We start from the raw sequence: 25321 nt of genomic DNA on the forward strand, positions 1-25321 counted from the left end.
TATGTGAGCCACAATATTTTGAAATTCAACCTGTATGTCTCAGGAAGCCAGTGTTGCGATTTAAGACAGGGCTAAATACGACTGTGCTTCTGACTGTGCTTCGGTGTACCTGTCAGAAGTCAGCATTTTGAACCAGTTGTACAATGCAGCATTAATTCTAAGAAGTGAGATCGTATGAAGAAAAAATTTAGAAAGCTGTCGCACAATGCAGGAGAACGACTTGGAAAGATAGAGGCAGTGTGGTTAAGGACAAAACTGATAGTGCTGAACAGGATCCTTCATCTGTTGGCGTAAGGAGAAATAAATAAAGCATTTGTTTCTCAAGGCCTTGACAGCCTCCTGATATGTGTTTAGAGAATGTCTTAAAATTTCACAAGGCACTTTTTTTCTGCTTCTTTTGTGCTCTCCTGCATCATTGTCTAAGTGTCAAAAGTTTAAAAATAAAGGACAGTTTATTCACAGTGAGATGACATTATAGGCTGGAATATTGACAGAATAAGTTTAGACTTGGGATGAAGCCGCTGTAATGGTTTGCCTGGTTATTGGCTTTTACACCTTTGATCAATTTTCTGGCAGTTCTGTAATTGCAGTCAGTGTGTGAAAACTGAGCCTTTTTTAGGCCAATCAATTTTTTCCAGTTGCCAGTTCCTGTTTGCAGGCAATTATTACGAGATTAGTTTCGAACTACATAAAACTTCATCATAAACTAAAAGTGTGCTCACTCTAAAAATGCATGTATAATGTTTGTGTGCTCAGATTTGACACAGTTATGACTCAGGGAACAGGCACTTTCATGCAAATTAGGGTTTTACTTTTTTTTTTAATGTAGACATCTTCAGCTTTAAAACACTGCTGAAAGTTAATCTTTGTACAAGATTTAGCACTGACTTATAGTTGCAGGTGATTCTTCAAATGCATTTCCCGAAATGGCCAAGAATAAATATATATGTGGAGAAGTAGTTGCTCATTTTTCTGTGAAGTCTAGGGAGATTTAACCTCAGAAGACAATAACTATTTTAGTCTCCATGAAATAATCGGTATTTGCCCATATTGATCTAACCTCAGTACACAAAGTATCTCAGGATGCTGGTGTTTGCCCTCTTTTGTCATAACTGATATATCGAGTGGGAGTGTGTGTGTGTGTGTGTGTGTGTGTGTGTGTTTTGAAGCCAGGATATGAAAAGAGATACAACTTCAAACACAAGTGTTGGGAAACGCACATTAGGCCCTTCCGTGCCTGAGTGCTCCATCGCGGCTGAGCTGCAGAGTTCTATTCATCTGACATAAGCAAGTTAATGATAAGCAGTGTGAGTATGATGTGGATTTCACTGATTGTCTTCCATGAGGTGCATACAGGACACGTTTGAAATATGCACTATTTTTGTACTTGCCTTAAGCACAAGAAGAGAATGAAGGCCACGACAAGAGCTCCCACAGAGATGCAATGGCCTAAGTAGTTGATGATCAGCGCTATTTTATAATGCATCGGATATTTTCTCTGAAAAGACAGCCCATGAATTACTTCTTTATTGTTACAGCTGCATAATAGAAACAAAGACAAAGCAATGTATAAACACAGTGGAAGAACCTATCTAGTGCATGCAGTTTAACAACAAGAGTGCCTTTTCCCTGCAAATTTTAGATGTTAATACATGTTCAGTGCACTAATAGGTCGTCACAAGTAATTACATGCTTAGGTCGTGACAATAATAGAGGAACCAAGAGGCAGTGGCATGCAGAGTGCATTCAAAGCCAAGCTTTTACATTACTGATGCAAATAATCATTCATCTTTAATGAAGCAGTTAGCAAAGTATTCTATGCTTGAATGAAAGTAGGTTTTTCTGTCTTTTAAACTGTTCCATTTGCAGACATTATTGAGAGACCTAATGATCCCAACATTGATGGAGCAAATACGTTTCCCTTAGGCTGCAGTTAAATAATTTTAGTCCGAGATTTTTGAATTTGAATGATAACAAGAACATAATTTGTATGAGAGGGCTGTGTCTACATGGTTTCAGCTGCTTCTCTATCCAGGCTTCATTGTACTGAGATTTAACTATGATTATAAAAAGCAAATGTCATTGACATACTTCAGTCTTGGCTTAAAATTATCTAAGAATATAGAGCAAGACACAGAATCGGAGCCACAGTACGAGGTAATCAGGCCAAAACTTGCTACATACAGTGCATCGCTCCTGCAGTTTGTCCTCCAGCTTTGTTTACAAAGACACAGACAATACTGCTCAAAAAGAACATGTTTTAAAGTGGGGGGGGGGGTTAACCGCACCGCATCATAAAGGGACATACAGTTCTGTTTGGTTCTTTTTCATTGTTGCATCCGATTGCAATTTTTCTGACGATGATGAGTGTTTTTCTGAAGAACTGCAGGATTCGCTCCCGCCTGCAGTCACCTACCTTCTCCTCCAAAATGGGTTCACAGTTGGAGTAATTACTCTTCAGCGCCCATGTTCCGTTATCCATACATTCCCTGTAAGCGCTCCCTGCAAGAAAAGAGAAAACGGTAACGCTTTGGCAATCTCGCAAACATATTGTTTTAAAATGCACGTTGAGCTATAAAGATAAATACAGATCTTGCATATTCATTATTCCAAAGCACTGCAATCAGCTAAGTCAAGAGCAGGCATAAACCAGTGATTTGCTGTTACTGTAAAGTGTTTTCCAAGTAGGTAAGCTAAACCATCCTTGTAATTTCTTCAGAGCTCAGTTCAAAGTTGAGCACTACTATCCGTCTGACTCTCACCCAGAATACCAATTTAGCAATACAAATTTTTATTCATGGGGGGAAATGCAAAGCCTCTTACTCTGTCAGTTTATTTGCATATCTCTTAAAACCCGCTCCCCATAATCAACTTTGAACTGCATTTTCCATTTTGAAGTTCTTCCTTGTGCATTCAGTGGGTTCTTGTTATCTCTTTAACACTAGGAAATGTATAGAGGGCAGGGGGGAACACAGCAGCATGTTTCTGCCTTTGTATTATTATGATGGCCAATTAAAGTATTCATTTAATCAATTTTATTCCTTTATTTAACTAATTTGTGCAGTTTTCCAAATCCATGCAATCATTAATGTAACTTATTATCCTGCAAGGTTTTGATATTGTGCTGAAAATAAGCATTGTTGAATGAATAAATGCATTCCTCTGAACGTTTAGAAAACTGATATCATACCCAACTGTAAACTGCAACATTCACATTAACCCATCTTAATTCAAACATTCTTGTCAACAACAAGATAAAAAGCGAGGACAACGTCCACCTCAATTTTTGAAGCAGTGGCAGGAACAGAGTAATATCCTTTGCATTCAATTTAATGTTATATAATGTGACAGTTTTGACAGCAGAGACCACAAAACTGCTTGTGGCAGCTACACAAGACAAGGAGAAATAAGATTTAAAATGAGCTTGGTTTAAGCTCTTCACTTGACTGATGGCGACACGCCGTGACTGCAGAATGTTTTGTGCTCTTCATGAGGGAAAATCCTAGTTCTCAGCCATGTGAGAGGGATCGACTTGTGCAGGCATAGTGGCAATTCAGTGAAACCAATAAAATAACTGACTCTGTGGTATACGACACCGTGAATTAGTTTGTTTTTTTTATGTATTCTAAAACCATATTCATCGTGTGAAACTGCCTCAGTGTGTTTATTGATCAAGTGCCATGTGGCATTCAGAAAAGTCCCGGTGCATTTAAGGTTCCATGTCTGCAGGGTTTAAAGTTTGATTCAAACAAATGAGAGAACCTGGATTTTTTTTTTTAATTTGTTGTTTTTACAAGCAGTGAAGACAGCAAGGATCTCCAACAGGAGCATTACTTCAACACATTGCATTCATTTGGAGGCAACATGCATAAAATAGCTGAAAAGGATCATTTTAGTAAGATAAGATAAGATAAGATAAAACTTTATTAATCCCTCGGGTGGGTTCCTGTGGGAAATTCAGTTTCCAAAAGCACAGCACCGACAGAAGTTACAGAGTTACAGAATATTATATACACACGCACACATATATATAAATACAGAGACATATATAAATAAAATAAAATATACGAAGGGGATAAATAGAATAAATAGGAATAAAAATTAAAATACAAGTGAATTGTATTTTTTATAATAGTAGAGAGAAAAGGAAGATTATAGCAGTTTAAACTGAACTGCAGAATTAGAAATGTCAGGTGTGGTCGTGCTCGTCTTGCACTCGGGTCCATCTAGCAATCATAAGGTCAGTGGTTCAGTTTTCCACCTCGGCATCCAGCTGTGGGTGTGAAAGCCACTTTAAAGGCATAGAAAAGAGTGCAACGTGAATGTGGCTTGTAGTGCTCAGAGTAGAAAAGACACTGTTTTGAATTAAATACTGATTAAATACTGCATCACCACATGTCTGTGAAGCACAACACCAAGATATTTTAAAAACATGCCGAGACTTTGATGTGTAGTGTAGTGTCACCATAACCACTTCACTCATTACTTGCAGTTTGCAAATTGTCTTACTGAGCTACTGCAATGGTTCTCAGGGAAGCAAATTTAAGCTTGTTGAATTAACAAAACTAGAACAGCAAATTATTTTTATTTCAATCTGTGGCTGCTACTGAGCAGCAAATAAATAAGGTATTAAAAACATTTTTTCACATTTATTACAAAAGAAGAGTAATCACAGGTGTCTCAGTTTAGGCGAATAAAGCTAAAAGTCAGTATGATGACATTAACAGGATGACTGTATTACTTAAAGGTATTAACAGACAAAATTCCTCAAGGCACTTTTGATTCATTATTTTTAATCTGTGTGAAAAAAAACACATATTTTAAAATCTCATTAACTTAATATCCATTTTAATAGGACGTGACGCCTTCAAGTAAGCTAAGCTATTATTATTACTGCAGCACAAAGTACTTTCCAGTTACTTTCCAAGTATCCTACTGTGTTTGCGAATCAATCAGCGAAGGTGAAGAAACAGAGGAAGGGTAGCAGGTTGTGGATTTCTCCCTGTGAGCTACACCACTGAGGCAGGACTAATTCAAAGCACTGGTGCAGGGAGAGCACATTTCTGACAAACCATCTGTGCAGTGGGCATGATGAGGCTTTTTTCTTCGCATTATCCTTACAGGGTATTACATTCACGCAGTTAAAAAAAAATCTCTAAATGACTCATTCTGTGAGTTTGGGAGGAGGATTAAAAGCTTCCATGTGAGGAGCTAACAATGCTGTAAGCGACTTAACACTGACCATGCTCCACTGGGGTAAAGACGCACAAGAACATGGAAGAAACGTGCAACTTCCAACTGATATAGTCTTTGCCAACAATGCCCACTTCTTCAGCTAGCCACTCTGCCAGTCCTCTTTCTTGGAGGCATGCAAACAAACACTGTACGGCTGTTCAAAGATTAGAAAAATTGGAAGCTCTAAATGAGGAAAAGAGCATTTAAATTTAGTCTGGATTGGTCATTCCTGCATAAATGTTCAGATAGATGATTAAAAAGACTAAACATTGCTTGATCTTGATTGAAATTGTAAGATAAATCTGGCAAAAAAAACACCTAATCCAAAGAACAAATCAGTGCCTTTTCACTTCAGCTAAACTTGACCTGTTTCTTTTATCTGTGGGTTGTGCTGTCAGCTGTGCTATACCAACTGTGAAGCGACAATAAACAGGAATATTTCACTTAGTGTTTGCACAAGGCTGTCTTTCTTTTTGTGGTGTTTCATTGCTCTGACCTCCTCTTATCCCAGGTGGTGGGGTTAAAAAAGAAAAGAAAAACTTGATACGACTTTTACGCCTCCTCAAAAGACCAAGCCGCTCTTTATAGGTTATCAAAAATTACCCACTTTTTTCTGCCGTTTTGAGAAATAGTCACTAAATCTGAGGTTTTTTATGTGGATAGGTTTCAAAATATAGTGAAATTGAAAGGCTACGATATCTAAAAACTGAGTGAACGCATCACATTAAAGCCATGCACCTGAGCCAGTTACAGCAGCTTTTACTTCGAGCCATATGAAATCTGATTTCATGAGCTGAGTAGATGGAATAAACTAGGCCATACAATAACATGGGAATCTCATAGCTCATTGCACTTTGATATTTTATTCAAGCAGCAGGAACTAGAGCAAAGCTGCCATATTACAGACATCTACGTCCGAGAACAGGCAAGGACATAAACTCAAGAGAATTAAAGAAAATGAATGAATTATTTACCAGCCAGTTAGTCCAATAAATGATTCTAAGTAAACGGTGGTCCCAGTTTAATGTTTATACTAAACTGTGGCCACTATGGGCCTCTGCAAGACATATATGTGTATATACGTCTTACTTAGTTTTGAAAAAGAAGAACTCGGGTGAGATAAAAAGGCTCATTCTGTTGCATTTATCTTTTAAAATCGGGCTGGTCTTGGTGGTGACTCACTCTTACTAGAATTACTAGGTGGGAAAATTCCATAAATTAATTCCTATATGAACTGTATTGGTATTTATCAATGTAACAGTTAATCCAGCAGTATGTGCAAGCTCTTTAATCAAAATTATGTTTTTAGTGCTAAATTATTATCATTGCTATTATCAATGATTTTTCAAATTCCCTATTTTTTTAAAAGCGGGGAAAAATAGTAAAACCTATTATTATTCTTTGATTAAGATGACAAATTACAGTCATTTGCTTGGATTTCTAAACAGAAAAAATGGTCTTAGTGTTCCACTATTATCATTAATTAATTTCTGACTTCTCGGATGAATTCAGTGTGCCGGCTCAAGTTTGGGTAGAAAGACATTAATTCAGTTGTTAATTGCCTAGTAAATAATTTGAGAGATTTCTAAAATATTTGTGCTTCCTTATTTTTATGACAGGTGGCCTAATAAATCCATTAAGTACTGTAAGTCTCATCGTTTTGAAAAAGAAACTCTGACTGGAACAAAAGGGTGACATCGCTCATTCTGTTGCTTTGGATTTTCAAAATCCTGCTGAATAAACGGCTTCTTTGCATCTACGCTTTGTGGTTCAGCAGCGATACGATGCCACAGTAAAACTACAGTAAAATAAACACATTTTACTCTAAAATGTGTTTTTCTCTTAGTTAAAGTTATGTTTCACTCACTCACTCTTACTAGAGTTGCATTGGGAAACTTACTTTCTGAACCACATGACTGATTTTATTCAGTTAGTTGAGGTTTTTGTTAAATTCACGCAGAGCTTAACAATTTTATTAGACCACCACCCTTGTTCGGTTTATGCCGCAGCTGACCTCAATTAACAGCACTGATAATTACAAAAATCATTATTTTATGTGTCTGTAAAAGTTAATCCTCCAGCATGTGTGAGCTCTTACTATCTAACACAACTACTGCTCTTGCTTACTGAAAGTCATATATTGCAGTATCTTAATTTGTCATGCTGTCTTTGTAGCCATTGCTTTCCCCCCATGTGTCCTTTTTTTTCTCCCCTCTTCTTTTTGACTCGTGTTTTATTTTCCATCTCTGCTGTGTTGCATCTGTGTTTGTAAGGGTTTATGCGGCGCCCTCCATCTCCCACTCTCCTGGATCCACTCCAATCAGTGTGCACACCTGTGGTTCAAGCGCTCAATTTTGTGCAGTATGCCCTTGTCTGCAGTCATTGCTCGTTTCAGCTTTCTGACTGCTGCTGTGGTAGTTATGCTAAGGCCTTGTACTCTGAGTATGTCTTTTGGTTGGAACCAATTGAACTCTGTGATGGTTAGACTTACAAACGCATTCCCTGCCTGCCCACCCAAGCTTCCGCTCGTCAGTTTATCTACAGCAACGGAGGAGTGACGGGAGAGTCACTTGCCCACTCTCACTCAGGCTGCCACACCACACACTATCTGCCGCTGCCATCAATCCTCTGTCTGCCTCTCTGCTCTCTGAGCCTGCACGCTCTTTCTCCAAAGAGCCATCGCATCCACATACAGCTACTTGAGCATTCGCACTAAAAGCTTGTTTTGAGTCACTGCCAACCTGAGTATGTTCGTCCTGCCTTTTGGTTCCAGAAATTCTTATCATCTTAATGCTTGGACACAGGTTATCGCTGGATCTGTGGGGTTCTTTCTCTAATATTGTAAGCTTTTACAAGGACATGGTTTTAAACAGATGCTATATAACTGCAAAAATGGCTTCATAGTATTATTTTCATATGTATTTACACTATTTGTCTGCAGCTGTTTTATAATGTGAGTTTTTAGGTTGCTTGTTTAACATTGTCAGGACGGTTTCCTTTTTTGGGATAGCATCACATGTGCTTTTTTTTTATGTGTCAGCGACTGACCTAGCCCTTTTTCTCTTGCAAATGAGTCCTTTTCAAAGGGCATTTTTTTTCCTTTTGATCACATGTCTGCCACAAGGAGTTGGCCTAAATGGTATGTCAGCCCAAAACACACAGAGAATACACTTGTGATTGACTTGTGCTGATGAAAGCAGGAAGCAAGCATTCTCTGCCTTAAAAAAAAGTAATTATTTTTATTTTAAAAAATATTTTACTGCCTCCAGCTTCCAAAATTTTATATTTGACCCAGATCACCGGTGGTTCAGATCATAAAATGTCTCCAGTGAGCCCAACCCGTCAACACTGACATGTCAGCATTAAAATGCAGCTGTTCCGAAGCCCTTCGTTGACCTCAGTTTGATCAAAGACAACGTGGCAGCTAAACAACTTTCCAAAAACCTACTGTCTCGTCCTTGTCACATTAACTCTGTTATACATTTTGTCAGAGGTGCTGATCCTTTTCAAATCAAAACAGTCTCTGGCTCTCTGGCATTATCAGCACACTCTGAGGCTGGATTACCTGAAATAAATCTCTGGGTGATTCATTCTACGACATTACTAAAAGCCCAGACTTTGTTAGATCAAAGTCAAGGATACATCACAGAGTATTTAAACTCATTTCGCAGACAAGGCCCTTTTGGTGCCATTAAGCACTGAGCTTTTTTGTTGTTTTCACATGCATTTATGTCTACCAGTAATCAACACCTTAGTGCAAGGCCTGTCACCAGCTTGATAAAAAAACAGTGTTTGCGTTCAAGTATTAAATCATAAGATCCTTCTTTTACCGAACAAAAAAATTAGATGTTGCCACTGTTAAAATGAAAAATAAATGCAAACTTTTAAAGTTTATAAATCAAACACCCATTTAGCAGACTGCGGTGAATATCTCTGTTTTATAATCAGACTCGTGTGAAATCTACGCACACTCATGACTTCTATAAAGGGAACAGCCGAAGGGAAGCAGTAGCTCATGCACAGTTGTGCTGCACACAGGCTTGTGCAGAAATGTTCCTGACATATTTCTGCTGACAAAATTAGTCATCCATTTCTACTGTACAACAGATCTAATAGCTTAAATGCAACATGGATCTTGAGAACACAGCCACCATGGATAAGAAAAACAACTTGTGTAAATATGTACTAAAGCCATTAACACATGGATGTTTAAATTTAGCGCAGGGAATCTGTCTGAGTCGAAAATCCCACTGTAGCCTTGGTGTTTTCTCAGAGTGACTTTAAGCCTTAGTGTCATGCTCTTCCTCCTACAGCTGACAACAGCTGGAGATGTGGCTGCAGAAACGCTTCACTAGGTTTACAGAGAGAAAACTCTCAGAAAGACCGGGACGTGGAGCAGCCTCATGGGCCACCTAACCACACAAGCCCCACTGAGCTAATCAACAAAAGACATATGGGGCTACTCTAAAAGCTTTGGCTTTGATGTCTTTACTCTACATCCATGATGAATACACAGAGCAGGAACGTCTTTCTTTAAAAGTTCACTTGCAAAAATCAAATTTGAGTTTCTTAAAGTTCGACTTCATTTAGTAAAAAGCCAACGTTTGGGCAATGATTTGTCATAAAAATCTAACAACGTTATCTGATTATTCTATATAGGCCATAAAGTCTCATTTACAATTTATACAGTTTATAGAATTATTGGGGGGGGGGGGGGGGGGGGACACTGAAATCAGTCTATAAAACCCTTCACTGCTCATTGTATTAAAACAAAAAAGACAGATTTGCTTTGCGTCTTAGATAGAAGTGGGTTGGATACATCACGAAATAATCACTAAATGCTAACAATCTGTACAGAACATGTTTATAACAAATGGCCTCATTTCAATCCAGAAATTATATGAATTCAAAGGATATTTAAAGGAATTTAAAGGAAACTCTTGGTCTCAAACATGCTCATTCCAGTATATCATGACTTTTGCAATGTTCTAATAAGTATATAATTACTTTAATATATAATTACTCACTCCATTAGTACATTACCTATAATAGAATCAAAAACTATATGCATGTACAGTACTCATGTCTTCATATTCTGTCAGAAAAAGCAGGAATTGAGGTGAAATGATTTATTGAAACGTGTGTGTGGTCATGGAAATACGGTGTATAAGGCTCAAAAGGGAATATTTTGGTATGAACAGGTGGACATACCAAAAAATATTACTTTCAAGTATTCTTCAGCACAGCCTGAACTCTCTTAGGCAGATTTCTTGTAATTTCTTTAAGTAGTCTGAATGTCCTTTAGAAACTATTCCTTCAAAGCTCTTCTTTGGATCTTGGCTGCCTTTTGTTCTGTTCTCTGTCACGATGATCCCACACTGTTTCAGCAATGTTAAGATCTGGGCTCTCGGTAGGCTAATCCACGAGTAACAGTATTTCCATTGTGTGTGTCTGTGTTTTTGTATCCAGGTATACTTTTACTGCACTGGCAGTGTGTTTGCCATCATTTCTGTACTGCGGGCTCAAGACTTTTGCACTTTACTGTATATTTCATCGTGAAGAAACAGAAATATGCAAACAGAAAACTAACATTTGTTAAGTTTTGTATGGAAAGGTTGCTCAGTCTCCTACTTTAGTCCAGACAGAACTTTAAAATATATTTCATGTATTGCTCTGTTTTTTCAGCCCCACCCAGATACAATGAATAATGATGCTGGTGATACAGTTATCTGAGTTTACATTTATGAACATTTGCAGGTTAATATTAGCTTTTACCATTAAGCCCTATTGTGCCTAATAACAGGCGTACGCAGCCTATGAACGCTCAGTCCTGCTAGTGAAAGAAATAGTCTGTTTTCTTTTATTAATCAAAATCTGCATTGTTCTGTCAAGGCATTATTGGCATCTTTAGTTCTTGTCAATAATTTCAATTGTCCCCGAGTTCAGATTGCTTGGAGCCGCTGACATGTATGACAAATGAGAGAAAAAGTAGTGCTTATTTTGGTGCTTGTTTTATTGCAGTGTCGCCCATCATCATCAGAGGTTAATACTTTCTATTTATTAGCTGTCTGTAACAAATCAGCTGCTTCACTGGCTTGGCGACCTGGTCAGATAACACGGTTTCTAAGAGGAAAACAGTAGCTGAGCAAGCTTATAAAGTTTCTGCATGACGAACAGCTCGTTTAGTTTTAAGGCGAAGCAAAACAAAGACCTCGGAGTAGGTAATAGCAGGCAGCTGAAGGTTACTGAGCACTTGTGTAAGGTTCATCATGTCGAACAAGTAGATTGTACACAGTACTGACAAGCTGAAGAATGAATCCCTTATGAAGGGAGGAAGAGAGAATCTATGACTGCCACTCTACTTCACTTTAGACGCTTCAACGAATTTCAGAAACGAGCTAATGAGAATGATCACATCGGTGCATACTGAATGTGGTGAGTATTAAGTCTAACTTGTTTATTCCCCGTACCGTATGTTCTTTTCAAATGTGCTCAGTGCTTGGGATCATTTTTTCAGTCCAGTACTTTAAAGTTTAAAGAACCGACTTTTCTCAGTTCAACATGAGAGAAGAGGACAGATTTTGTTTAATTTTCACACACGCACCAGGAGGGAGACAGAGCGCCTACAACCATTACCATTCCTTCAAGTGAAGATTTCCATTTGTTTGTTTTTTTAGCTTCATAACTGAATATACAGATTTGGAAGGTTATGGGAAGAGAAAAATAAAGGAAGCATCTGACCACTTCTGTTTGAGAACATCTCAAAGGCTGGTGAGCGTTATTATTTGTGGCTGTTTATTGCTGGGAAAAGGGCAGAACTAATCAGTTCAACATCAGAAGACTGAGGAAACCAGCAAATACTCACATCTGAGAAGTGGAGACCAGAGAGGTTTTGCTAGAGTGCTAGAATTTGACGATAAGTAAGTAAGTAAACACAATCAACTTTCAGCTTTCATAAAATCACGAGTAGTAGCTTCACTGGGCATGCCTTATAAGTACCACACAATGAACATTTGCTATGAAAGAGAGATTGGGTAGGGTTGTCAGGGTGTCTCCTCTTGTTTAGCAAGGACGACTGAATAGCTTAAAAAGCCTTGAGTAATGACCACTGAAGCAGACAAGTCAGCAGAGCCCGAGGAAGAGATACCGGGTAATCTTTTACTTACAGCTGTGGCTCTTAAGCTTTCCTTCTTCTCTCCATGCCCTCTTGACATATTAGCTGTAACTGCAAATGCAAAATTTTTGTGCCTGTTTGCTGTCAAACTTTCAACCCTCAGCAGCTGCACTGAAGCCAGCTGGTGAGAGAAAATTAGCAAAAACCCACGTACTAAGACTATGTCCCTCCGGGAAACAGAGACGGCATGAGGAGGATAGTGAGAACATTACCCCACAGTACAAAAATGAAAAGTATGCAAGGATGGCCACATTTTATAACAACCTTACCAAAGACTTGTTTATAGCTGCTCAGTGAAATAACAAAAATGGCTTTTCAGCCTGACCATTGCCACAATTGAGTCTTGGTCCTGTAGTCTTTGAGTTTTAACTCTTCGGTCTCTGTTTTCCACACGCAAAACTGTGCACAGAACAGTCACAACAGTAAAATCACTGACAGTTGAATTAAATCCTATTTATAATCTTGTAACAGTGCAATGTTCTGGTTGTTGACATTCATCAGCAAGCGAAACACTGATGCGGACCAAGCACCCGCACCAAACGCTGCAACACCGCTCCGTGACGGAAGGCGCTTTCCCACTGCATACCACAATTTGCAAAAACTAATTAGGACTGCCTCAAGAAACAAAACAAAAGAGCTCAAGGCATTTACTCAGAAATTTCCGTTATGATGAAGCCTGCAAACTATACGACTGTTATGGCAAAAACCCCGACAGTTGCTTTGTTCAATACTGAAATCAGAGGTATTCAACATCATTACACACAGGCTACCTCACATTAATAATCAGTGGAAGGTAAAATTGTAATTCAAATAAAAATTTGATTAATTGCACAGCCATAAATAGGACCAGAAGGATCTGCTGCCAGCATGCAGCGCTGACAGGTAACAGCTGTTTCAACCACGTGTGGGTGTATTTGCTTTAATGTTGAGGCTGATTTAGTATAAAATCCAATATGTTTTGGAGGAAACACTGTTGCTCTTGGTCCCACAATACAGTGTTTACAATTTTGAAATATTAAGCTTAGATTAAGATTATATATATTGGTGTCAATATAGAAAAAAGCTATGATGTCACATGAATAATGTCTTTTTTACTGTTTCAATATTTTTATTATGTTTTTTGTTTTCTTGTAAAAAAAAAAAAAAAATTAACCACATGTTTTGATTTGTGGGGAGAAAAAAATATTCTGTCAAGCCAAAAGATTTTCACACTTCAATATGAAGCTTTAGCTAAATTTTAAAATAAAAGATAAAGGTATTTATGAACCTTAGTCCTATATGAATCAAAGGTGTAAACATATGGTATTAAGCACATATGTGTTATCCCCGCCTCAGTCCTGGGGGATTTAACATCGAGGAAATTTGTAAAATGCAGCCCCAGATACGAGATATGTGACCGATTTTCCTTTGATGTATTCAGCAGTGCTGCACTCTTCTCTTTGATTTCAGACATATGGTCATTTTCTCACTTTGGACAGCAACGGTAGAATAAGAATCCAAAAATGAACATCCCTGATACCCCAGTAGCTAGTTATTCTTGCACGTACGCATGCACGGCTCAAAATAGTAAGTAACGAACAAAAGCTGGCTCGCAATTCAGAGTGTGATGACAGTTATGAACAACAGGGAGATGCATCTCCAGGAGGAGACAGTAAGAAGGATGCAAGGTTAACTGACAATTCTTCATGGGTGGCAGCTGCACTGCAGGAGTCTCAGTGGTATACAACTGAGAAAACTGTTACCTCTGTTAACAGGTACTGAGATTTTAAGACTTTTTTAACAAGAAAGGCGGTCCATGGTCTGAGTTTGGATGTGTGAAAACGCCACTTTGAGATAGAGTGGGGAGGATGAGGGTGGAAAATTAATTTGAGGCATCTATCGAGACACAAGTGCAACACTAAAACGAATGCAGTTTTCAGGACATATGGATGTAAATGTGTCATTTGGTCTGAAATGATAAAATGAAAATGTTTGGAAGGAGGACTTGGGTTTACGAGTGAACACAGAAGTAGGAATGAAAAGAAAATAAACCATAATAAATAATCATGACATGCTTTGCAGATATTTGTGTTATTTGGTAGCTTCAAAATGTCTCCGGTACTTTAGTGTGTCATCTGTGGTGAGTGCAGCCAGCGAAGGCTGGTGCTGATTGGACCCCCTCTGGGTCTTGGTGTGCAATGGCTAGTGAAATGTTTGCAACACATACTGTCCTGAATTTGCTGGTTGAACCTCTTACTCAGTCTCACCGTGGAGAAGGGGATCAAAGGTTTCAAAGGGCTAGAATTCGCAGTAGGAGAGGTATTTTGCAGAGACCTGTGGTGCCGTCATCAGATTGAGCAAAGAAAAAATAGCACAAGTTGTGGCAGACGCATGTGCATGTTTCTCGGCATTAGAAAATGCACATGAGGTAGATTGCATCAGTAAGATAAGTGTCACAATAAGACATTTTGTGATTTGGGAACACCTAAACAAGTGAATGCAACACTGAGCGTTGACTGTCTATATGTAATTTTCTCCAATTTCTTCTCAGAGCTTTAGGAGGAAGGAAAATGAGTTTCATATTAATTCTCCTCTGAGTGGGGACATGACAGCTCACAGACAAGAAGATGCAAAACAGCCATTATAGCCATTTGAACTGTCATTAAACTTCAGCAAGTCATTTGGTCATGCTGTGCAGTGAGTAAGCTTTTGACAAATAAGGCAGGATTTCTTTTACACATTCCTAGTCACACAACCAGTCCTCCTGAGAATCTGCTCTACATTTTAAGACTTGTGCTCATGGGTCCGTCTGCCACCATAGGCTCTTAAACAATTTTTAATAGGGAACATCTACAAAAAAAACTGTGCTAATACCAGTTTCACAATTACTAACAATGCCTGTCTATATTTATCCACCACCTTATATTAGTGTCATGTTTGCCTCCAGAAGGCGAGGTACAGAATTAGCTGTGATTTAAAATAAAGAGACAAGCTGTATCCCCCAACATGCAACACTACATCAGCTTCACTCTCTCCACTGTCAGTCTGAACCAGATACACAGAGCAGCACTGATATGTCTCAGACTTTATTAATCCTGATAAGAGAATCAATAGAGCTCTATTGTAGAAACAGCTTCCCTGATTTTGATTTGTGTTGACTAGGATGGTACATTATGTGCTAACAGGATGTCGCCTATGTGCGAATGAACACACACTCACTGGGAGGAGGTGAATTTACAAGAACAATATGAGCGATTCACTGAATAATTAAAGTTGTGCTCTGGGTGAACAGAGAAAGCATACAGGTCACACATTTTTTATTTATCTTCCAAAACTAATACTTCAGCACTAGTGCCACTCTTCAGTACTGCTTTGGACTGCTTGTTTTGCCTGAGGCTTGATAGAGAGCACATCTTATAGTCGTTAGAAAGCACACCGTATCTAACAACTGTGGCCCAACGGTGGCGATTTTCATTTCATGTAAACCAGAGGAACGAATAAATGCGCTGCAAGAAAAAAAACATGAACAGAAGAAAGTTTAAAAATGCATAAATGCTCTTAAGTCACTCTGCGCAGACATTAATATTTATACAAGCCAGATGAAATGGAAAAGAATTTATAGCTACTTACCTGAACTGCCCCGCTAAGCCTCTTAAACTTCTAATTTTTGCAAAAGAATCGCAACATTTTTACTTTACATTTGCTCAGCTTCTCATTTGAAAGCACCACAGAAAACCTACACGGTTTCAAGCAAGATGTGGCATTTATATCTTGTACTGTTCAACAACTGGGAGTACAAACCGCAAGGGATTCTCCTTAAAATATCCTGGGTCATTCATTTCTAATATGCAGGCTTGTATAGAAGCATGAAATACCTGGCTCTTGGATATATGCTGGGCAAATGGCTGCTGTTAGGCATGTGGTCAAAGTGATTGGCTTAAAACACATCTTGTTTGGCTTCAGTTTGCAAATTGCTGCCCTGCATTTTCACAGTTCTTTTTTTTTTTTGCATTGTTTTAATTAACACCTGCTCATGGGATGTTAGGGCCTACTTCTATTCTTAGTCTGACCTATTTTGTGGTTTAAAATTTGTATTTTTTTTCCTGAATGCAAATGAGGGCTGCTAATGTGACCTAGGAGGATGAGAATAATCACCTACATTGTCTCTGGTGTCACATCACTTTGCTGTGAAAACACGCAGAATCCTGCAGTTAAGCTATCAGTTGTGAAGAGTTTTGTAATGGCCTCCCTGCTGTGTGGAACCGCAATCTATTAAATATTCTGCTTTGGCTTCTTTAATAGTCTGACTTAAAACAATGCATTTATTGTTGCATGTTTGACATCCTAAAAAACTGAAAGTCTATTTCCTGATTTGACAGGAAGAAGAAAAAAAGATTTGTTTACATAGCTAAGATAATCCAAGCATTTCAAAGCATATTAGCTGCACATGTCACATGTCAGATCTGTGTTAAAAATATAACAATCCATGTAATTACAAATGTTGGTGACAGTGAAAGAATAAAACCTGTAATCTCTGCTGTCACAAGAACCAATCCCTGTAATTAACTTACTCATCAACTTTTTCGCGCAAGGGCGAAAAATCTGTCACCTCCTCTATCTAATTTCTGAACTGCACATATGTTTGAGACAAACATTCAAACAATATTTTATTTACTGTTTGATTGCTGTATTCATTCACTCCTGGGTGATGCAGGAAACTGCAGCTGTACAGTTCTTTGTACTTCTCCTATTATCTAACGGGAAACTCTTCACACAGTTCAGTCAGTATATTACAGCCTCAATATCTAAACCTGAGCCTGATAAAAATGTAATATTGACTCACCAGGGTGCTATCTAAACCTTCACTGGACAAGGTGTCTCAATGCTTTTCGGTATGCTTTTCACACTGGTGGATCAAACCAACAGGCGTGTTCAGCTAATACTAAGCAGCAGCAGAGCAAAGTTGAATCAAAGGTGATCAGACAGCAGTTGATTGTGGGTGTGTATCAGAGGTTTGGTGGGTAATGACACTACACCTGAGTCTATTACAGAGATAACAGTAGTGTTAAATGAAAAGTCCAGATTTGGACACTCTGGACACTCACACTTGGGGCAGGTCGGTTATTTTGTGAAATGAATGGTGCTGTTTTCTTGGCAACAAGTTCATCAGCCTTATGACTAACACACGAGTTACATAAGGTGACAGTGCTGGGTGGCGGAGTTGTGATATGCTGTTCTCAGCTCTTAGCTAAACTGTTGGCTGACACAGATTAGTTTGGAAACTGCTCAGCCTGTCAAGCCAGCAGATTAAAACCATCCTCTTAGCGTATTGTTGAAATCAGAAGCAAAATGAAAAGTATTATTCTGAAATCCCACACCCCACCCTCCCCCCAAAGAAATTGACCAGATAAGTCATTTCCGCAAGCTCTTATGAACTAGAGTTGCATTTTGGAGATAAGTAGCCTACAGGAGCTGTGTTAATATCTGAGTGATCCAGGGTGACACACAGGTAGGGACGGGGGTGGGCGCCTAAAAATTGTATCATGATATTTCAAAGACATCTGCAAGAATTATATTTCTGATGATGTAGAGAAATAATCCTCAACAATGTTTTATCTGAGATTGCAGCTTGCCTGCAGCACTGTTTATTTGTGCAAACAAAATAATGGACATTTTCTGTCCTTCATTTCCAATGAGCTGCTGTCATCGATGACAGACGATCTCATTCAAAGTGTGCTTCTACTGAAACAAGGTGCCCCCAGCAGCAGAAATATCACAGTGCAATAGTAGTGGCACAGCATTATATTCAGTGATGCAGCATAAGACAAATGTAAGTGTAAAAGGAGCCTGATTAGTGGTTTCAGTGGAAATTTTGGTGGTTTGCATTTGGATTGTGGGGACACACAGTTATTTGATACTTTTAAGCAATTATTAAAGTAACTTGTATCTAATCAGCAACCAGCACAATAAAACTGAAGCTGAAAACATTTTCTACCTGGGATGTTGTTACTTAGGTCAAACAATTTGCTTAATGTCCTGTTTTTCCACCATTTCAATTGACATCATATTATTACATATACTTGCCCAAAAAATATGAAGCAGCACTGGTAATTTCTACCATTTGTGCTTCCTGTCATAGGGAGTGAGGCCCGCGAGTGCTACAATGATGCTCAGTTATACCATTTTTGGGCCTCCTTGCATTTCATGGTGTGTTTTCACATCAAGTGATGAAAAATACTTTGCTAAGTATTGTGCTTTGTTGGAAGATGTTCAAATATCTCCCTTTTTACTAAATGTCTGGGTGTGTCTTGTTGTTTTGCGCAATAAGGAATTTGCACAATAACCATTGCTATAGCAGTGATATCACAATATGACACTTTTTACACATAAAAGTTTTGTATATTATGCTGTTTTATATTGTATGATACAGCCCAAGTGGAAGGCGTCCATAGAGTCCATTGTTTGGTCACACCAGACAAATCTCAAACCCCAGTCTAACTGTTAGAAGTCGAGGATGTGAATACTGAACACCTGTTTAAGATAAGGAGATTTTTAAAGAAAGCAGGCTAGTATTAAGGTCCAATGTTTAGTAGACCCATCCATCCACCACAACCTCCTCCCAATGGAGGCTTTCATTGTTTCATATCCTCTCTTATTTTGGACACTAGAAGGTGCTGCTATGATAACAGTTATACAATAGTTCTAATGGGCAGTCAGTCTCAATTTTACAGCAGATCACCTTGCTCGCTCTCTCGCACACACACTCTCTCTCTCTGCTGATACTGGAACACCAGCGCAATGCTAAATTGTCCAGCTGTCTATTGGAACAAACAAAATTCCCCCTCCAGTAAAATCAAACCAAGAGATGCCCTCACATACATGTAGGTAGCTTACAGAAGCAGAGATTTGAGCGATCTTAGGTGTATTTGCCCTTTAAGTGAAAAGCACACACGCACATTCTTAAGCAGCTGTTCCTGTAACAGGAGGTTTAATAATGATCACTGATTCGCTGTCTATGCCGCTTTACTTGTGAACACAGGGGGGGTACTAATAATAAGCCTGTGGAAAAATTATCTAATTAGGGTAGAAATTAAAATTCATAAGACGGTGGGCTAAATGAGAGATCATTAAGCTGCTGGATTTGTTTGTTATTGCTTATATTAACGGGCGGTTGTTTGCAGCACAAATCATTTTTTTCATGAAGTCTTGCTGTAATTAACGCACTTGCTAATGTTGCGCTCTTTTGCTTTGCGCTATTTCTTTTTCCACAACTGTCTAAATAATTTTCCACAAAATGCTCCACAGTTTCCCACACGTTAAGGAACTTTTTTCCACGATGGAAAGACTTACTCGTTGTGTTGTACTTCACCCCATTAATGTACTCAGGGCAAGGTCTTTCTACAATCCTGCCAGTGCTGCTCCGTGGCCAGCAGGTTCCAATCTCATCGGTTGTGGCATTGCAATATAAACCTTTTAGGGGGGAAACATAATAAATGAAAATAAAATAAAAGATAAAGGTCGACGCTTAGCTTTCTATTTTTAAGATGTAACAGCAAAACATCTCAATACTGAGGAAGGAGAATGAAGCAATTCCGCCTTACCATCAGTGCTCAGCAATGACAATGAAGCATTTGCCAAAAAAGTGTCCTGGAAAGCCTCTATTAAACTACAATTTAGGTCCCCGAGCTCTCCAAATATGATCTCATAAACAGTAGCATCCATAGTGCGAGCCGCCACTTTTGGTCTGAATAATGTGCAAGTCCGAGAGGAGATAGGCACACTGCCGTGCCCAGCCGTGTTCGTGGGCATGTGAATCGGTGCAACCGTAATGACAAGTAGAGAGCCCGGCGCGCCTTCTGGAGAGCGCGCGCCTGGCCAATCAGATCCGCGGATCCGCTCATCCCTCCACGTGAAAGACAGCCGTCACACCGCACTGACCGGATCATGAGCCTTGTTACTCTGACATTTCACACCTGCTACCCACCTGTCATGTTTATTTATGAGGAAAAAGTCGCTGCGTTTGAAATGCAAAGTAGCGTGTGTGGGAGCGATTTAGAATGAAATGTACAGCCAGGTTACCTGTTGTTGCGAGTGAAACTTGAATGGAAGGGAAAGAAACAGAACAGAACAGAAAGCAGCAAGAAGAATACTGGGTTCAGTTATTGGTTTTATATTTGTATCATAGAGCCCTTTTTTCTGTATGCAAATAGTAAACGGACGTTTTCAGGGCAGGAAGCTGAAAAGCTGATTGTATGTCGTACAATAATTAGACTCGGTGATGACGTCGGCTCCTTTGGCTTTTGTTTCTAAATAGCACTAAGGACACAACTCTGTCGGTACTCTTTAAGATGATGCAGAGCTTAATCTGGAATGTTTGGACATAACCAAGTTTAATTTTTGCTTTGGATTGCTGTTATCATTTCCTGTTTTACTTTGAAATCTGTAATTCTTATGTGTTTTTGCTTTACTTTTTCCATTATTGTCTTCACCTTGTAATATAAAGCACCTTGAGGAGAAGCTGTGATTTGGCACTATATAAATACAACTAATTGAAGATTGAATTCAACTGAATTAAGTTGAACTGATTTGTTTTCTGTCACTTTTGCACACCATCCTTAACCTATTATGTAATGGAGTCACTATAAGGCAGTATACTTAAACCTGACTCTCCAACTAGATGCTTGTACTCCTTATACTCAAGCCTTCTAGTAATTTCTTGGTTCTCTCTGGGTTTTGTTTTTTTTTTTTTTTGGCTTTATCTGCATGCAAAAGGACATACAAGCTCCCTGACCTATGCTTCAGCCAGAACCCCTTCAAGTTTGTTTTCATTGTTGTGTCCACAGATTTTCAGAATACGTGCCCTTTCTGCTTTCCCCTTGTCTCTTCTGGTTATCTTGTGTTTGACCCTTGCTGTGATCATTAATCTTTGGATTTTTGGACTTTTTCTTGCCCCTGGTGTCCTGGATTTGGGTTGTCTCCTCCTGTAAATCGTTACGAGGTTACCCGAGGACTGTGAAAGAACCAAATGTGCTTCTAGTAGCAGAAAAGCTGTATCTCTGGCATTAAAGTCTGACACCTGGAAGCCAACCACCCACCTCAGCAGAGGGTTTTTGTGAACGTATCTTGTCAGCTCCAAATGTGCACCTGATACATTTTTCCCATTCACAAAAACCGGAAGCATTTAAACAAATGCCATGGTGCAGTAGAGGGTAGTCTCTTTGAAGACTGAGGAAAGTACAAACTAAATAAAAAATACTACTGTGTACCTTCAGAGTGTGTACACTCACAACTGTTTATTTTTCATGAAACAGCCCGATTTTGCACTTTTGTACATCGAGTAGTTTTTCTGTAAAAAGGTGAAAATAATTATGACCACAATGGCACTGATCATGCAGACCAACACTCCCTGCCAGGTTTACAGTTTTGAGTACCCTTTGAGTGAAAGTACAGTTCATTCCACAAATGAGTGAATCAAAATACTGAATGCTTCTTATTAAAGATGTGGTCTGTTTTGCTTTAAACAGTCATTTTTTATTTATTGTTATTTTTTTCGACAATTTTGATGTTTTAATTACTACAACGTAAAAGTGAGATTCACGCAGCTCTATTCCCAATAATTTCTGCTAACTATGGGGCAAAACAAAACAAAATAAACTGTATCAATAATAAAATCTCATGGCTTACATTATTTGATTAAATCTTCCAGTTCCTCATAAATTCTGGAGCTGCAAATATAGCACGACGAAAAATTCTAATGTTTTGTCTCAAACTTCGATTCAGATTAATGAAAAGTGTCTAGACTGCAAATGTGACTCATAACAGAGTTTAATATCTTGGCTGTTTACTGTTAAATGTGAGACGTGACCTTTTCACCAGCGAGAGGCTTTCTGTCTAAGCTCCCTCTTAGCTTCCACATGCAGAACTCCATGTCACTTTACGCTCCAGTCATGCAGTCATAGATCGGATTGTTGGGTTGACCTGGCCATGTGATGAACACTGTTGTAATTACCCAGCTATAAATAGTGCACCAAAAAGTTAATTAATTCTCCCACAGCATCCACTCTGTGTTATATTGCTTCCAGGTATGGGAAGGCAAAAAAGCACTTTAGGTTGAAGAAAAGAAAACATCTTTCATTGTTTGATTCTCGGGATATCTGAGATTATTAGCTTTGTGAATAGCTTTAGAACAAATTTCTTCCATTTGTCACCTGGAGAACAAAATGCTTCCAATCATTAACGTAATGTCAATAAAGAAGTCGCTGTCTCTTTGTAACTTACCTAATCTATTTTTTCCTGGTCGTAAGTGAAAAACAGATGAAAGCCTCTCTGCTGCTCACACAGAAAACACTTTCCTTCAACAAAAAGAAACCAAGCTTAGAAGACATCAAACCTGGCTCAAAGTGAAAATTTCATTACTGGATCCTAAAAAAACCCAATGCAAGTTCCCTTTTTTTTCCCACTGAATTTTCCAGCCAATCTAGGGTAAAAAAACAAAAAAACAAAAAAACAAAAACCAAAAAGCAAACTGCAGCACAAAACTGCTGAAGCCACAGTTTAAACTTTAATCAGTGAATTTTCCTTCAGGTACAATGAAATTGTAGCAAATGAAATTTAACAATGATTGTCAGATGCAGCCCACAGATTGATTTGACCACTGAAATGACCTAAAACTTTTGCAGCAACACACAACCTAATGTTTAGTTCTCAGATTGGTCGAAATATGCGCCCATATGCTCATAAGACATTTTTCACTTCCTGATTTCCTCGTTTTTGTATATTTGTAACACTTTAATGTTTCTTTAAACAAACCTTGATTTTAAGAAAAGCTCCTCTGAGTATGAATGCAGAAGGCAGTTTTTTAAACTATGATTCCATTTATTTTTTCATTTATTAAGGGAAAAAAATAACATTCAAACCTACCTGGCACTGTGTGAAAATTATCCAGGAATAGAGAAAAAACTCGAAAGGCCAGCCTGTCAAAATTACTTCGAGGGGACATCAACAAAGGCGGTCACAAAAAACCCTAAGAATAAGATCTAAAGAACTGCAGGCCTCACTTTAGGTCAGTTAAGGTCAAAGTTTGTAATTCAGCAATAAGATAGAAACGGAGCAAAAATGGCATCCATGGGAGAATTCCGAGAAAAACACAGCTGACCAAAAAGGAGCAATCTTGACTCGCATTTGATGATCCTTGAGATTTTTCAGAAAGTATTCTGTGAATTGTAAAGTCTAAGCAAAAAATACTTTTTCACAGCAGTGGACTGTGTCTTATTAAGTTGCTGGGCTGGCAGAACAGCTCCAGTGTGACTTCTAGAAGTCTCTGAATCTCTGTTTTAGCAGTGAAACAAAAAGATATTTCCTCATTTGTGTTTTAATGATGCTGGAAAGCATTTTGTTCAGAGGGGTTCAACAAGGATAAGAGCCAGCCGTGACCGCGAAGGCCAAATCATATGATTTACAACACTGACATATTCATCAAGTCATCTGGTGACCTTCCATGCCCTGTGGATTGGGGTATTGTCACTTTGGAAGAAAACACTCCCCTCAGGATAAAACCTTTCATAATAGGTTAGAGGTGACCAATTAGAGTTCCTTTGTATTGATTTTGACTGACCTCCCTGCAAAGGGGACATGAGCCCAAACAATGCCAGCAAAATACCCTGCACAGCATAACCAGAGCCCTTCACTCTTGGCCAAAAGATCTGATTTTTTTTTTTTTACATAATTTTTCAGCTGCCTTTTGACTTCAGTTATTTAAATGTTTTGACCTGATTAATGCCGATATTTTACAAAAAGCATCAAGTAAATTTGTTTTGGTCTTAAAACTTAATGCTCACAATTTTTCAGTGGAAAATCAGAAGAAAATGAATCTGCTTTAAGAACATATATAAATGTGATGCATATATTTCACCGCAGCAGATTTGTGATGGAATGAAAAACTTTTTTCTGCTTGCATGCCATTTCATTATATATAATCATCCTCATGATTTCAGCACTTTTTTGTTTGAACAACAGTGTGTTCACTTTGAGCTCAGATGAGGGACATTTCATCACGGTTGCGCGGCCCCATGCTTGCATCTCTGAGCCTCAGATCTGGGAGCCCGAGTACCTCAGGACCCAAAGGCATTTAAACCTAACCCCACATAACTCAAGCACACATTCTGATTTCTAAAAGCTTGTTGACTCTTATGTGGGACTTCTCTTTGCTATCCTTAGCCTAAGGGTACTTGATGACTCAGGGTTTCATTTGGTAATATAAGTAGATAAGATGCAAGTTTCATCTGCCTCAGGATGACTAATCAGATATGCTGTATCAGAGTTCCCTATATTACTTGAAATTCTCTTTGTCAGTTACTCTGAGTCTAATTGACCTGTTTCTAAAGACTGCAGCCTATACAGCTGAGCTATTCTGTACAAAAATGGTCTCCTTCGCTTCGCAAAGACAGACCCAAACTCCTAAGAAAGCTATGATATGTTGGCTAAATATGCACAAGAGTAGCTCGGAGCAAGGACAAACAAGAGAGCAACCAACCGCAGAGCGAAAACTGTAGGGGGGAGGACACAAAGTGCACTTCAGAGCACCTCGATGATCTTCCAGGTTAAAAACAACTGCACACAACAAAAAATTATACCGGATAAAAGCAACAAAAAAGGTCAAAGCAATAACTTTTTGGTGAAAAATACAGAAAGCCAATGGATACTATAGAGGGCAGTGACACGTTTTGACTGATTTTAACATTATCATTAACATTTTATACATTATCGAAGGGCTTAATGATAATGAGCAAGGCTGAGAAACTTTGCATGGCTGCAGGGTGGAGTATGAGCTACTTACTGCACTCTATGAAATGACAGCTGCCAAAGAAATACCCTTGTGAGCGGTGTTATAGGCCTCACAGCATGAAACCATCTGACAGCTCAGCTAAGCAGTCA

The 25321-nt window shown here is 38.7% G+C and overlaps 1 protein-coding gene across 1 annotated transcript in view; it reads right to left on the bottom strand.

Annotated features, from left to right (window-relative positions):
• The window catches only part of LOC102209400 (corticotropin-releasing factor receptor 2), a 37263-nt gene extending 17079 nt beyond the window's left edge, over positions 1 to 20184 (bottom strand). The window contains exons 1-4 of the mRNA XM_005721515.1: positions 19990 to 20184; positions 19739 to 19858; positions 2417 to 2502; positions 1392 to 1498 (exon numbers count right to left, since the gene is read on the bottom strand). Of these exons, the coding sequence (XP_005721572.1) occupies positions 1392 to 1498; positions 2417 to 2502; positions 19739 to 19858; positions 19990 to 20110 (434 nt within the window). The 5' untranslated portion in view covers positions 20111 to 20184. The remainder of the gene's footprint in view (positions 1 to 1391; positions 1499 to 2416; positions 2503 to 19738; positions 19859 to 19989) is intronic.
• Between the last annotated feature and the right edge of the window lie 5137 nt (positions 20185 to 25321).

The sequence above is a fragment of the Pundamilia nyererei genome, unplaced genomic scaffold (assembly GCF_000239375.1).
Source record: "Pundamilia nyererei isolate P.nyererei 1_Seehausen unplaced genomic scaffold, PunNye1.0 scaffold00004, whole genome shotgun sequence".
Classification (NCBI taxonomy): domain Eukaryota; kingdom Metazoa; phylum Chordata; class Actinopteri; order Cichliformes; family Cichlidae; genus Pundamilia; species Pundamilia nyererei.